This window comes from Salvelinus namaycush, chromosome 15 (genome assembly GCF_016432855.1).
Source record: "Salvelinus namaycush isolate Seneca chromosome 15, SaNama_1.0, whole genome shotgun sequence".
Taxonomy (NCBI): domain Eukaryota; kingdom Metazoa; phylum Chordata; class Actinopteri; order Salmoniformes; family Salmonidae; genus Salvelinus; species Salvelinus namaycush.
Window position 1 is genome coordinate 860541 of NC_052321.1, and position 14618 is coordinate 875158.

Genomic DNA, 14618 nt, shown 5'->3' on the forward strand with positions numbered 1-14618 from the left:
GTTTAATGAGGGGAACACCTCAACCAGAACATAAGATACAACAGTTACTGTTTAATGAGGGGAACACCTCAACCAGAACATAAGATACACCAGTTACTGTTTAATGAGGGGAACACCTCAACCAGAACATAAGATACAACAGTTACTGTTTAATGAGGGGAACACCTCAACCAGAACATAAGATACAACAGTTACTGTTTAATGAGGGGAACACCTCAACCAGAACACAAGACTCTACACCAGTTACTGTTTAATGAGGGGAACACCTCAACCAGAACATAAGACTCTACACCAGTTACTGTTTAATGAGGGGAACACCTCAACCAGAACATAAGATACAACAGTTACTGTTTAATGAGTGGAACACCTCAACCAGAACATAAGACTCTACACCAGTTACTGTTTAATGAGGGGAACACCTCAACCAGAACATAAGATACAACAGTTACTGTTTAATGAGGGGAACACCTCAACCAGAACATAAGATACACCAGTTACTGTTTAATGAGGGGAACACCTCAACCAGAACATAAGATACAACAGTTACTGTTTAATGAGGGGAACACCTCAACCAGAACATAAGATACAACAGTTACTGTTTAATGAGGGGAACACCTCAACCAGAACATAAGACTCTACACCAGTTCAAATCAAAAGAAAACAGTATTTGTCACATGCACAGTGAAATGCTTACTTACAAATCCTTAACCAACAATGTAGTTTTAAGAAAAATAAGTGTTAAGAAAGTATATACTAAAATAAACTGAGGAAAAAATTAAATGATAATAATAATTAAAGAGCACCAATAAAATAACAGTAGCGAGGCTATATACAGGAGGTACCGGTACAGAGTCAATGTGGAGGCTATATACAGGAGGTACCGGTACAGAGTCAATGTGGAGGCTATATACAGGAGGTACCGGTACAGAGTCAATGTGGAGGGTATATACAGGAGGTACCGGTACAGAGTCAATGTGGAGGCTATATACAGGAGGTACCGGTACAGAGTCAATGTGGAGGGTATATACAGGCGGTACCGGTACAGAGTCAATGTGGAGGCTATATACAGGAGGTACCGGTACAGAGTCAATGTGGAGGCTTTATACAGGAGGTACCGGTACAGAGTCAATGTGGAGGCTTTATACAGGAGGTACCGGTACAGAGTCAATGTGGAGGCTATATACAGGAGGTACCGGTACAGAGTCAATGTGCGGGGGCACCGGTTAGTTGAGGTAATGTACATGTACCGTACAAGTCAAAAGTTTGTACACACCTACTCATTCAAGGGTTTTTCTTTATTTTGACTATTTTCTAAATTGTAGAATAATAGTAAAGGCATCAAAACTATTAAATAACACATATGGAATCATGTAGTGACCAAAAAAATCTAAATATATTTTACATTTGAGATTCTTCAAAGTAGCCGCCGTTTGCTTGATGACAGCTTTGCACACTCTTGGCATTCTCTCAACCAGAACATAAGACACACAGGTTTGTGACAGACCACCTATTGAGTTGGGTCAACAGTTCTGAGCAATGCAACGGAGTCGACAACACACATTAGCAAAAAATAAACAAAAATGCATTACATCTAAACGTTAGTGATTCTAGGCCCATTAAAGGGAAACTGTAGAGGCAGATGTAAAGAAGAAACAACTTTTTTTCCCTCCCAAATGTTGTGGTATCCAATTGGTAGTTACAGTCTTGTCTCATCGCTGCAACTCCCGTACGGACTCGGGAGAGGCGAAGGTCGAGAGCCGTGTGTCCTCCGAAACACAACCCAACCAAGCCGCACTGCTTCTTGACAATGCCCACTTAACCCAGAAGCCAGCTGCACCAATGTGAAGGAGGAAAACACTGTACACCTGGCGACCGTGTCAGCGTGCACTGCGCTCGGCCCGCCACAGGAGTCACTAGTGCGCGATGGGACAAGGACATCCCTGCCGACCAAACCCTCCTCTAACCCTCCCCTAACCCGGACGACGCTGGGCCAATTGTGCGCCGCCCTATGGGTCTCCCGGTCGTGACAGAGCCTGAACCCAGAATCTCTAGTGGACCACAGCGCCACTCAGGAGGCCCATTTCTGTTTGACAGAAATAACGCACATTAACAAGAGTACACCAAAATGACTTTGATCTGTTACTTCCACTAGATAGCTTTCTGAAATACAACAGTGTTCAGCTGACCAAGTTCACAAGAGGACAAAGAACAAACAATAATGTTCTTCTGATGGTAGAAAATAAATAACAGTTAACCACTGCATTTACATAAACAGTAGATATTTTAGAATTATACAAATTACTTTACTTAAAGGGTCCCTATTGGAGGGCACGGCAAATAAACTGCCTGGACCTCAAACCAGCAAAACCTCTCCAAACAAACCAACTGAAAACAGGAGGACATTATTGCAGTGGTTTTACATAATGAATATCTTGAATATTGTCACATGAATAAACTCACTGATGGTCAAACTGAACACATACAATTCAGAACAATCGACCACACTCCAAACATTTCTTCAAGACAGCATGGTCACAAAATGGTTGCTCACAGAACTCAACCAACAGCAACGACTTATGGTCTATACACAAAGGACCTTCCAGGTACAAAGCTCTCACCTGAGCATGACGAAGGGGTGCTTTTATATGTTTCTCTCCTCTTCTTCTTCGTGGTTTAACGGTGGTTGGCATCCAATATGTTGCATTACCACCCCCAACCGGACTATAATATAAATCCATGATACTTGGTGATACAATCCATTCATTAAAAACCTACTCCCCCACTCCCCCACTACTTTGACCCTATCTGCTCCTGCACCATGCCAACGGCCTGGGAGAACGGGACACCAACACTCAACACACCCTGTAACTCTTCTGAAGTCAAATCTTGTATACCCAAATACTTCTCTGCAGCTGCCAGCACAACATCTATTTTCTGTGATTTGTGTTTCATCTCTGTGGTACAGTTGATAACCATTGCTATGAACACTAACAAGCCAACCTTACTGAAGCATAAAGTATATCACTCGTTGGCCTATCCCTCTGTTCTGACACAGATCTACAACTCACAGGGATCCTCTCAGAATCCCTCACCCTTGACCCATCCTCCTCTACTTTCGTCACTGCTTCAACATATGACATCTTCTGCACTACTCTGACTCTGGCCACCTCAACCTGCCTCTCTCGCACCGGACACTTCCGATCCCCAGCAACATGGGCACCCCTACAGTTGACACACAACTTTATCCACCGAAACTACACAATCCTCTATCCCATTCTGTCCTGCACACTTCCCACATCTTGGAATCTCTCTCCAACACAATGCTGCGACATGACCATAAATGTGGCACCTGAAACACCGCAGTGGATTCGGCACAAAAGCTCTAACAGGATAACTGATATATCCTAAAAATGACTTTGTCTGGTAAAGACTCTGACTCAAAACTCAAAAGGACTGACAATGTTTCACCACGCTTACCACCGGGTCTACGTCGCAACAAATGGTCGGGCGTCACAAACACCAGGAAACTTCAATTGCTCCACTTCCACACTTAACGCTACCCCCGAAATCACTCCTTTCAATGGTGCCCTGTTCCTAAGGGCAAAGCAAGAAACCGATCTAGACCCAAGTTGCAAGGCGATAGAGCACCCGCTCCCTCTTGGCAGAAGAAACACAAACAAATATCACAAGTCCACTACAGGTTACCTTCACTGATTCAACTCCACCCAGATCCTTTCCCACCCACCCGTAAAAAACATTAGTGACATCTGCTGGTGAGCAATGAAAAGCAGCATTTGAAGTTCATATAAAAAAATCTACAATATTTCTCAAATCTCCAGCAGCTAGTTGCAGGTCTTAGTAGACTACTATCAGTTACCATACAGGATAGCAACTTTCATCATGCTTCCCTTTTTTGCTGTGAATCACTTTTTTTGCTGTCAAAAACTGTGAATCTATGTCATTATTTGTTTTACTTTACTGAATTAAACTAATTGTTTAAACAACAATGTGAAGAAAGTGTGGTTTCACATAAAACAATTATTAAAATAATATGCCTTAGCTAGGATTCAACCCCATTCCCTGTTGTCTGAGTGTTCTGGTCCCTGAGACCCTAACTCTACCTGCTAAGCTACTGTTCAGGTGACGCTACATTAAAAACAATGTAATACATTGTAAGGTGTTCAGTCGAGGCCGGTGTTTGAAAGCAACTTGGAATCGAAGAAAGCCCCAGAACCACAACAAAATCTGTGGGTTCTCGCATTTTGCCAAACAATTTGAAAAACCACGTGATAAAAAAAAGTATAGGTACATTGATGTATAGGTACATTGGTACATAGGTACATTGTGTCGGATCAGTAATACTTTGAAACGAGTATCGGTACATTGTGTCGGATCAGTAGTGCTTTGAAACGAGCATCAATTCATTGTGTCGGATCAGTAGTGCTAAGGACAAGCCTTTTATCTTGTAGAAGAGGATAAGAGGACTCCCAAACCATTGTTTCATATCGGCCACTAATGGCTGTGAAATGCTAACAGCTCAGACAAGGTAAAAATCTGTCGTTCTGCCCCTGAACAAGGCAGTTAACCCACTGTTCCTAGGCCGTCATTAAAAATAAGAATTTGTTCTTAACTGACTTGCCTAGTTAAATAAAGGTAAATAAAAAACAGCTATTTTGAGTCTATTGATCAGTTCCCTTTGGTACTAGTAGTTTTAATGGACACATGTTAAACTTCTACAGGATCGGTGGGTCCCCCACGGGACGGTTGAGCTAATGTAGGCTAATGTGATTAGCATGAGGTTGTAAATAACAAGAACATTTCCCAGGACATAGAGATATCTGATATTGGCAGAAAGCTTAAATTCTTGTTAATCTACCTGCACTGTCCAATTTACAGTAGCTATTACAGTGAAATAATACCATGCTATTGTTTGAGGAGAGTGCACAGTTATGAACTTGAAAAGTTATTAATAAACCAATTAGGCACATTTGGGCAGTCTTGATACAACATTTTGAACAAAAATGCAATGGTTCATTGGATTGGTCTAAAACGTTGCACATACACTGCTGACATCTAGTGGCCAAAATCTAAATTGCGCCTGGGCTGGAATAATACATGATGGCCTTACTCTTGCATTTCAAAGATGATGGTACAAAAAAAATACAAAAATACTCATGCTTTTTTCTTTGTATTATCTTTTACCAGATCTATTGTGTTATATTCTCCTACATTCATTTCATATTTCCACAAACTTCCAAGTGTTTCCTTTCAAATGGTATTAAGAATATGCATATCCTTGCTTCAGGTCCTGAGCTACAGGCAGTTAGATTTGGGTATGTAATTTCATTAATAAATGTTGCACTTTTTTGTGCATTTCCTTGTTATGCTCACTAGGCCTGCTTTATGGCTATGCTTGCTACTTTTGTTAGTTTTAGAATGTTTGTTTGCTTGCCATGCTATGCTATGTAGCAATTGCTAAATTAGCCTGCTATAACTTCGGCCTACCATGCTATTGCACTCCTTACTGGCCATTCATTGTTAATTGCTGCTATGTTCATTTATAGCTTTACCCATTTATAGCCCCCATTTTAGGGGAGGACGTGCAGAAAAGCACCAAGCACCCCTTGGTGTTCAGGTGAGAGCTTTGTACCTGGAAGATAATCTGTGTGTATAGACTATAAATTGTTGGGTTGTTTCTGTGAGCAACCATTTTGTGACCATGCTGTCTTGAATGTTTTTATTTTATTGAAACTTTATTTAACTAGGCAAGTCAGAACAAATTCTTATTTACAATGATGGCTTACCAGGGAACCGTGAAGGAACTTCCTTGTTCAGGGGCAGAACGACAGATCACCTTGTCAGCTCGGGGATTCAATCCAGCAACCTTTCAGCTACTGGCCCAACGATCTAACCACTAGGCTACCTGCCGCCCCAAAAAATGTTTGGCTTGTAGTCGATTGTTCTGAATGGTATGTGTTGAGTTTGACCATCAGTGTGTTTATTCATGTGGGACAATATTGAAGATGTTCTTTATGTATATTATTCACTTTAGTGTTTTTGAGGACATTACTGCAGTATTCACTGCAACAATATCCTTTTGTTTTCAGTTGGTTTGTTTGGAGAGACTTTGCTGATTTGAGGTCCAGGCAGTTTATTGACTGAGCCCTCCAATAAAGGTGACTGTCTTCTTAAGAAGTCATTTGTATTTCTATAACATCTACTGTTCATGTAAATGCAGTGGTTCACTGTTCTTTATTTTCTACAATCAAATGACAGTATTGTTTGTCACTGTTTTTGTTCATCTTGTGAACTTGGTCTGCTGAATCTCTGTGAAAGCACTGTTATATTTCAGAAAGCTTTCTAGTGGAAGTTACAGTTATTTATCTGTCAAACAAGCACACCTAATCCTCTAAGCTTTAAAAAACATTGTTTCTTTAAATATGCCTCTACTGTTTCCCTTTAATGGGCCTAGAACCTCTCTAAGTTTAGATGTTACAATTGTAATAAACATTTTTGCTATGGTGAGTTGTCTGGTCTGTTGCATTGCTCAGTACTGTTGACCCAACTCAATAGGTGGCCTGTCACAAACCTGTGTGTCTCATGTTCTGGTTGAGGTGTTCTCCTATTAAACAGTAGCTATCGTAGTCTGGTAGTTTTAGCTAACCCTAGTCGGCAGGTGTTACTACATTATAAACTGGGTTGTTCGAGCCCTGAATGCTGTTTGGCTGAAAGCTATGGTATATCAGACTGTATACCACGTGTATGACAAAACATTTTTACTGCTCTAATTACATTGGTAACCAGTTTATAATAGCAATAAGGCACCTCAGGGGTTTGTGGTATATTGCCAATATACCACAGCTAAGGGCTGTATCCAGGCACTCCGTGTTGCATCGTGGTTAAGAACAACCTCTTAGGCGTGGTATATTGGCCATATACCACACCCCCTCGGGCCTTATTACTTACATTTACTACAGTCATGTCCGCAAATACACTATAGTATACTACCATCATGTCTGCAAAAATACTACAGTGAATACTATAGTATACTACCATCATGTCTGCAAAAATACTACAGTGAATACTATAGTATACTACCATCATGTCTGCAAAAATACTACAGCGAATACTATAGTATACTACCATCATGTCTGCAAAAATACTACGGTGAATACTATAGTATACTACAGTCATGTCCGCAATGTCACGCCCTGGCCTTTGTTATCTTTGTTTTCTGTAATAGTTTGGTTAGGTCAGGGTGTGACAGGGGGGATGTTTGTGTGTTTTTGTCTCGTCTTGGGTGGTTGTATGGTATAGGGGGTTTAGGTAGAGTAGATGGGTTTGTGTTTGAGTGTAGGTGTCTAGGTATGTCTATGGTTGCCTGAATGGTTCTCAATCAGAGACAGCTGTCATTCATTGTCTCTGATTGGGAGCCATATTTAAGGCAGTCATAGGCAGTAGGCTTTTGTGGGTAATTGTCTATGTCTATGTTGAACGTTAGTAGCTTGTGTGTGCACTTTCGTTTATAGCTTCACGATTGTTTTGTTAGTTTTGTAAGAGTGTTTAGTTTCGTGTTACGTCTTCGTTAAATAAAAGGAAGATGTATTTCTCTCACGCTGCGCCTTGGTCCACTCATTCACGTAAAGACGATCGTGACAGAATTGCCCACCACAAAAGGACCAAGCAGCGTGTTAAGCAGCAGCAGGAGCAACCTACACAGGATTTCTGGACATGGGAGGACGAATTGGATGGTAAGGGACCTTGGGCTCAACCTGGAGAATATCGGCGCCCTCGTGAAAAGCTGGAGGCAGCTAAAGCCGAGAGGCGGTGGTATGAGGAGGCAGCACGGAGGCGAGGCTGGAAGCCGGTTAATCAAGCCCAAAAATTTCTTGGGGGGGGGGCTACAACGGAGTGTGGCGAAGTCAGGTAGGAGACCTGAGCCAACTCCCTGTACTTACCGTGGAGAGCGAGAGTACGGGCAGACACCGTGTTATGCGGTAGAGCGCATGGTGTCTCCTGTACGTGTGCATAGCCCGGTGCGGTACATACCAGCTCCTCGTATCGGCCGGGCTAGATTGAGTATTGAGCCAGGTGCCATGAAGCCGGCTCAACGCGTCTGGTCTCCAGTGCGTCTCCTCGGGCCGGCATACATGGCACCAGCCTTACGCATGGTGTCCCCGGTTCGCCTACACAGCCCAGGGCTACGGGGAGCATACAACCAGGTAAGGTTGGGCAGGCTCAGTGCTCAAGGGAGCCAGTACGCCTGCACGGTCCGGTATTTCCGGCGCCACCTCCCCGCCCCAGCCCAGTACCACCAGTGCCTACACCACGCACCAAGCCTCCTGTGCGTCTCCAGAGTCCTGTGCGTCCTGTTGCTGCTCCCCGCACTAGCCGGAAGGTGCGTGTTCTTAGCCCGGTACCTCCAGTTCCGGTACCACGCACCAGGCCTACAGTGCGCCTCAGCCGGCCAGAGTCTGCCGTCTGCCCAGCGGCGCCTGAACTGCCCGTCTGCCCAACGCCGTCTGAACTGCCCGTCTGCCAAGTGCCGCCTGCGCTGCCCGTCTGTCCTGAGCCTTCAAAGCCGCCCGTCTGTCCTGAGCCTTCAGAGCCGTCCGTCAGTCAGGAGCCGCCAGAGCCGTCCGTCAGTCAGGAGCCGCCAGAGCCGTCCGCCAGACAGGAGCCGCCAGAGCCGTCCGCCAGACAGGAGCCGCCAGAGCCGTCCGCCAGAGCCGTCCGCCAGACAGGAGCCGCCAGAGCCTTCCGCCAGACAGGAGCCGCCAGAGCCTTCCGCCAGACAGGAGCAGCCAGAGCCGTCATCCAGCCATGACCAGCCAGAGCCGTCATCCAGCCATGACCAGCCAGAGCCGTCATCCAGCCATGACCAGCCAGAGCCGTCATCCAGCCATGACCAGCCAGAGCCGTCATCCAGCCATGACCAGCCAGAGCCGTCAGCCAGCCATGACCAGCCAGAGCCGTCAGCCAGCCAGGATCTTCCAGAGCCGCCAGTCAGCCAGGATCTTCCAGAGCCGCCAGTCAGCCAGGATCTACCAGAGCCACCAAAGCGGGTATTGACAATGGTGGAGTGGGGGCCACGTCCCGCACCCGAGCCGCCGCCATAATAAGGCCCACCCCGGACCCTCCCCTTCTGTGTCAGGTTTTGCGGCCGGAGTCCGCACCTTTGGGGGGGGGGGGTACTGTCACGCCCTGGCCTTTGTTATCTTTGTTTTCTGTAATAGTTTGGTTAGGTCAGGGTGTGACAGGGGGGATGTTTGTGTGTTTTTGTCTCATCTTGGGTGGTTGTATGGTATAGGGGGTTTAGGTAGAGTAGATGGGTTTGTGTTTGAGTGTAGGTGTCTAGGTATGTCTATGGTTGCCTGAATGGTTCTCAATCAGAGACAGCTGTCATTCATTGTCTCTGATTGGGAGCCATATTTAAGGCAGCCATAGGCAGTAGGCTTTTGTGGGTAATTGTCTATGTTGAACGTTAGTAGCTTGTGTGTGCACTTTCGTTTATAGCTTCACGATTGTTTTGTTAGTTTTGTAAGAGTGTTTAGTTTCGTGTTACGTCTTCGTCAAATAAAAGGAAGATGTATTTCTCTCACGCTGCGCCTTGGTCCACTCATTCACGTAAAGACGATCGTGACACGCAAAAACACTACAGTAAATACTACGCTAGGTTAAATGCGGAAGACACATTTCAGTTGAATGCATTCAGTTGTGCAACTGACTAGGTATCCCCCCTTTCCCTTTCCTTTATAGTATACTACAGTCATGTCCACAAAAACACTACAGTGTATATACATATAGTAATACTACAGTATTTAGACCACAGTATTTTTTCATGTGGATCCAAATTGAATAACTTGGATTAAAGGCTAGTGTTGTGAGCCAGCTCAAATGTTTCTTCTTCTTTCCAAATCTGACATTCTATCAGTGCCAAGCCGTCTGTGTGGGGTTCTGGGAAGGTCCAATCATACAAGCAGCCAGAACATGATTGCCAGTTCACTTTTGGTGCGGTCATCATGATATAAGACTTGCTCTCTATCTCTTGACTACAACCCATCTCACTATCTCTTGACTACAACCCATCTCACTATCTCTTGACTACAACCCATCTCACTATCTCTTGACTACAACCCATCTCACTATCTCTTGACTACAACCCATCTCACTATCTCTTGACTACAACCCATCTCACTATCTCTTGACTACAACCCATCTCACTATCTCTTGACTACAACCCATCTCACTATCTCTTGACTACAACCCATCTCACTATCTCTTGACTACAACCCATCTCTCTATCTCTTGACTACAACCCATCTCTCTACCTCTGACTACAACCCATCTCTCTACCTCTGACTACAACCCATCTCTCTACCTCTGACTACAACCCATCTCACTACAACCCATCTCTCTACCTCTGACTACAACCCATCTCTCTACCTCTGACTACAACCCATCTCTCTACCTCTGACTACAACCTATCTCTCTACCTCTGACTACAACCCATCTCTCTACCTCTGACTACAACCCATCTCTCTACCTCTGACTACAACCCATCTCTCTACCTCTGACTACAACCCATCTCTCTACCTCTGACTACAACCCATCTCTCTACCTCTGACTACAACCCATCTCTCTACCTCTGACTACAACCCATCTCTCTACCTCTGACTACAACCCATCTCTCTACCTCTGACTACAACCCATCTCTCTACCTCTGACTACAACCCATCTCTCTACCTCTGACTACAACCCATCTCTCTACCTCTGACTACAACCCATCTCTCTAACTCTGACTGCAACCCATCATGAAAACAGGAGAGGTTTAAAATATTTGAGGTCAAGGGATCCATGCGATGTCTTATTCATGAAGCTAGATCTGCATATGTCACTGAAACTTCAATACAGTAGCTAGATGAACTCTGCAGTAAATTGAAATTGAATGTCTGGACGAACAGCAACATCATCGCTGAACTGAATGTGTTCATTTGCATATCAAATTCAGCTTTCAAAAGGATTTTGTTTTCATTTCATTAAACACTGTCATTCGCATCTGTCATATTTTTGGTGGCGCAATTGTTGGACTCACTTCTCTGACATGAAGTGAACAGACATCTGAGTGTTTCAGAAGTAGCGGAGGGAGTGACAAACCAAGTACCAAAACAATAATAGGGACAAACATAGTCACTCTACTCTAACTCTGCACAGTGGCAACTGGGTTGGCTAATGGTTATCACTTTGAGTTAGCTAGACCCAGGATGGCAGAAGTGGGACAGTACTACTGCTTCTCTAAAAAAAAACGAATACAGAAACCATTAACCAACGACAAACTTGTATGAGCAACAACCATAAATACAATTGGATGGGAAATAGATCTACATATTTACAATGAATGACACAAATCACAGCTTTGTCAAAGCTAGCGAGTGTTTTAGCTGGACTGGGTCACAATGGGTCCACACACACACACACACACACACACACACACACACACACACACACACACACACACACACACACACGCGCACACACACATGCACACACACACACACACGCGCGCACACACATGCACACACACACACACACACACACACACACACACACACACACACACACACACACACACACACACACACACACACACACACACACACACACACACACACACACACACACACACACCCGAGCCACAGCCCCATTTGGACCTGTAATCCCCGTTTTACAGTGAGCTCCTCTCTATCTTCTCAATCACTCTAATCAACAGTGGGGCCAGGAGGATAATAGCCCTGATTGGATGAAGCGGCCCGCTGCCATTCCTGATAATCACTTAGATACACATGACAGGACAACTGCTTGGGGACTACGCCACATCCACCGGCTGCTCCCGCCACATGGGCCGACTGCGGTTCGGCTTAGCCTGCCAACCTGGCCTGTACTCCCTGAATCTCCCCCACCCACCAACGCATTACAACAGCATTCTGGGAGGGAGGGCAGAGTAGCAGAGCACGGATCCATATTATATCCCCTTTCCCTTAATGCTTTAATCTCTCCCACCCCCAGCTTTGGGAAAAGCTCCTGACCGTTTACCCAACAGCACATGGAGATGCTGAGTACGGAGAGGCGGGCCCACACGCTTGGTTTGCTCCTCGGGTTACGGCACCCTCGCTGGCTGGACGAGCCAAAGATGATTAGGAGGTATAGCTGGACCCGGCAGGCGGTGACTGGGAGAGGCAGTCTCTGGGAGAGACAGTCTCTGAGTCTCATGATGTGTAATGGGAGAAAATGGGGTTGGGGAATGTGTGTACTGCTGACTGGGATGGCACAGTCTTGGAGGAGGCACCGCGGGGGAACCGCCTGATGGAATTCCCCTCGTGCTTTGAAGTGGCAATTGAATAAGAGCAGCAAAATGACTCATTACGTTTCATTACAGAGCCGTTAATTCCATAGGGGTCATTACAGAGCCGTTAATTCCATAGGGGTTATTGTGCGGCTGAATGGAGGCTTGGCAAATCTTGTTTCCAGGGCCTGCATTATCTTCGCTGCTGGTCAATATGAGTGAGTCTTTAATAAGCAAATCCATTGTGAAATAGGCTTAATGTCACAAGCAATTCATAACCCAGGGAAGTTTTGTTTGAAATTCAAAATGCATCCAAGATCTCAGTAAGGAGGCAGGCAAGGTTGTTTTCCATTTGTCCCGTGCCTTGAACTTTGAGGAATGGAGAGGCTGAGCCAAATGAATGTAATATCCTGTCAAGCATACTGATGACAAAGCAGAACCTCCAGGGCTTTACTGTGTGACACAGAGTTCTCTCCCTTTTCTACATGCAAATACAAGCAGGTGAACGAACCGACGATAAGCTCCAGTGCATTCTTCAACCACAATCACTCATTCTGAATCGACTTGTCCACTTTTGGTCCTGATTCAGAGAACTGTGCACTTCTCTCCTTGAACAATCCGCACCACAACTCATGTCTCCTTAGCTCCAGTAAGTTCAGATTCAGTCGGTGTAGCGTCGCCGTCAGTCTACATGTGGATGTATGACCTAGCTCCAGGGGTGACAAGACTCCAGATGTTCTGAGAGCAGATTTTTTTTTTACGTAACAGTCCAGAGTTTTTGGAGCTTTTACTGTAAGAGCACATTGGGATGATAAACATTTACCGGTCAAATGATGTTATCAACATGCAGTACTGTAGTGTAGACTAATGATGTTATCAACATGCAGTACTGTAGTGTAGACTAATGATGTTATCAATATGCAGTACTGTAGTGTAGACTAATGATGTTATCAACATGCAGTACTGTAGTGTAGACTAACAATGTTATCAACATGCAGTACTGTAGTGTAGACTAATGATGTTATCAACATGCAGTACTGTAGTGTAGACTAATGATGTTATCAACATGCAGTACTGTAGTGTAGACTAATGATGTTATCAACATGCAGTACTGTAGTGTAGACTAATGATGTTATCAACATGCAGTACTGTAGTGTAGACTAATGATGTTATCAACATGCAGTACTGTAGTGTAGACTAATGATGTTATCAACATGCAGTACTGTAGTGTAGACTAATGATGTTATCAACATGCAGTACTGTAGTGTAGACTAATGATGTTATCAACATGCAGTACTGTAGTGTAGACTAATGATGTTATCAACATGCAGTACTGTAGTGTAGACTAATGATGTTATCAACATGCAGTACTGTAGTGTAGACTAATGATGTTATCAACATGCAGTACTGTAGTGTAGACTAATGATGTTATCAACATGCAGTACTGTAGTGTAGACTAACAATGTTATCAACATGCAGTACTGTAGTGTAGACTAATGATGTTATCAACATGCAGTACTGTAGTGTAGACTAACAATGTTATCAACATGCAGTACTGTAGTGTAGACTAACAATGTTATCAACATGCAGTACTGTAGTGTAGACTAATGATGTTATCAAACATACAGTACTGTAGTGTAGACTAATGATGTTATCAACATGCAGTACTGTAGTGTAGACTAATGATGTTATCAACATGCAGTACTGTAGTGTAGACTAATGATGTTATCAACATGCAGTACTGTAGTGTAGACTAATGATGTTATCAACATGCAGTACTGTAGTGTAGACTAATGATGTTATCAACATGCAGTACTGTAGTGTAGACTAATGATGTTATCAACATGCAGTACTGTAGTGTAGACTAATGATGTTATCAACATGCAGTACTGTAGTGTAGACTAATGATGTTATCAAACATACAGTACTGTAGTGTAGACTAATGATGTTATCAACATGCAGTACTGTAGTGTAGACTAATGATGTTATCAACATGCAGTACTGTAGTGTAGACTAATGATGTTATCAACATGCAGTACTGTAGTGTAGACTAATGATATTATCAACATGCAGTACTGTAGTGTAGACTAACAATGTTATCAACATACAGTGTGTAGACCACATGTTGTTTGTTAATACATACATCACAGAGTACTGAATGTGGGTGTTTTGTGATAGAGATGTGAAATGACACAGCAATTTGAGAGTTCCTTCATCCTATTTGCTGCTGCAGCACCAATTCTCTATCCGTCTTTGTACCATAGGCAATATCACA

General features: G+C 44.0%; 1 protein-coding gene across 1 annotated transcript in view; it reads right to left on the bottom strand.

The window, feature by feature from the left end:
* The window catches only part of mdga2a (MAM domain containing glycosylphosphatidylinositol anchor 2a), a 199796-nt gene extending 187526 nt beyond the window's left edge, over positions 1-12270 (bottom strand). The window contains 1 exon segment of the mRNA XM_039008768.1: positions 12087-12270. Coding sequence (XP_038864696.1) covers positions 12087-12270 — 184 coding nt within the window.
* Between the last annotated feature and the right edge of the window lie 2348 nt (positions 12271-14618).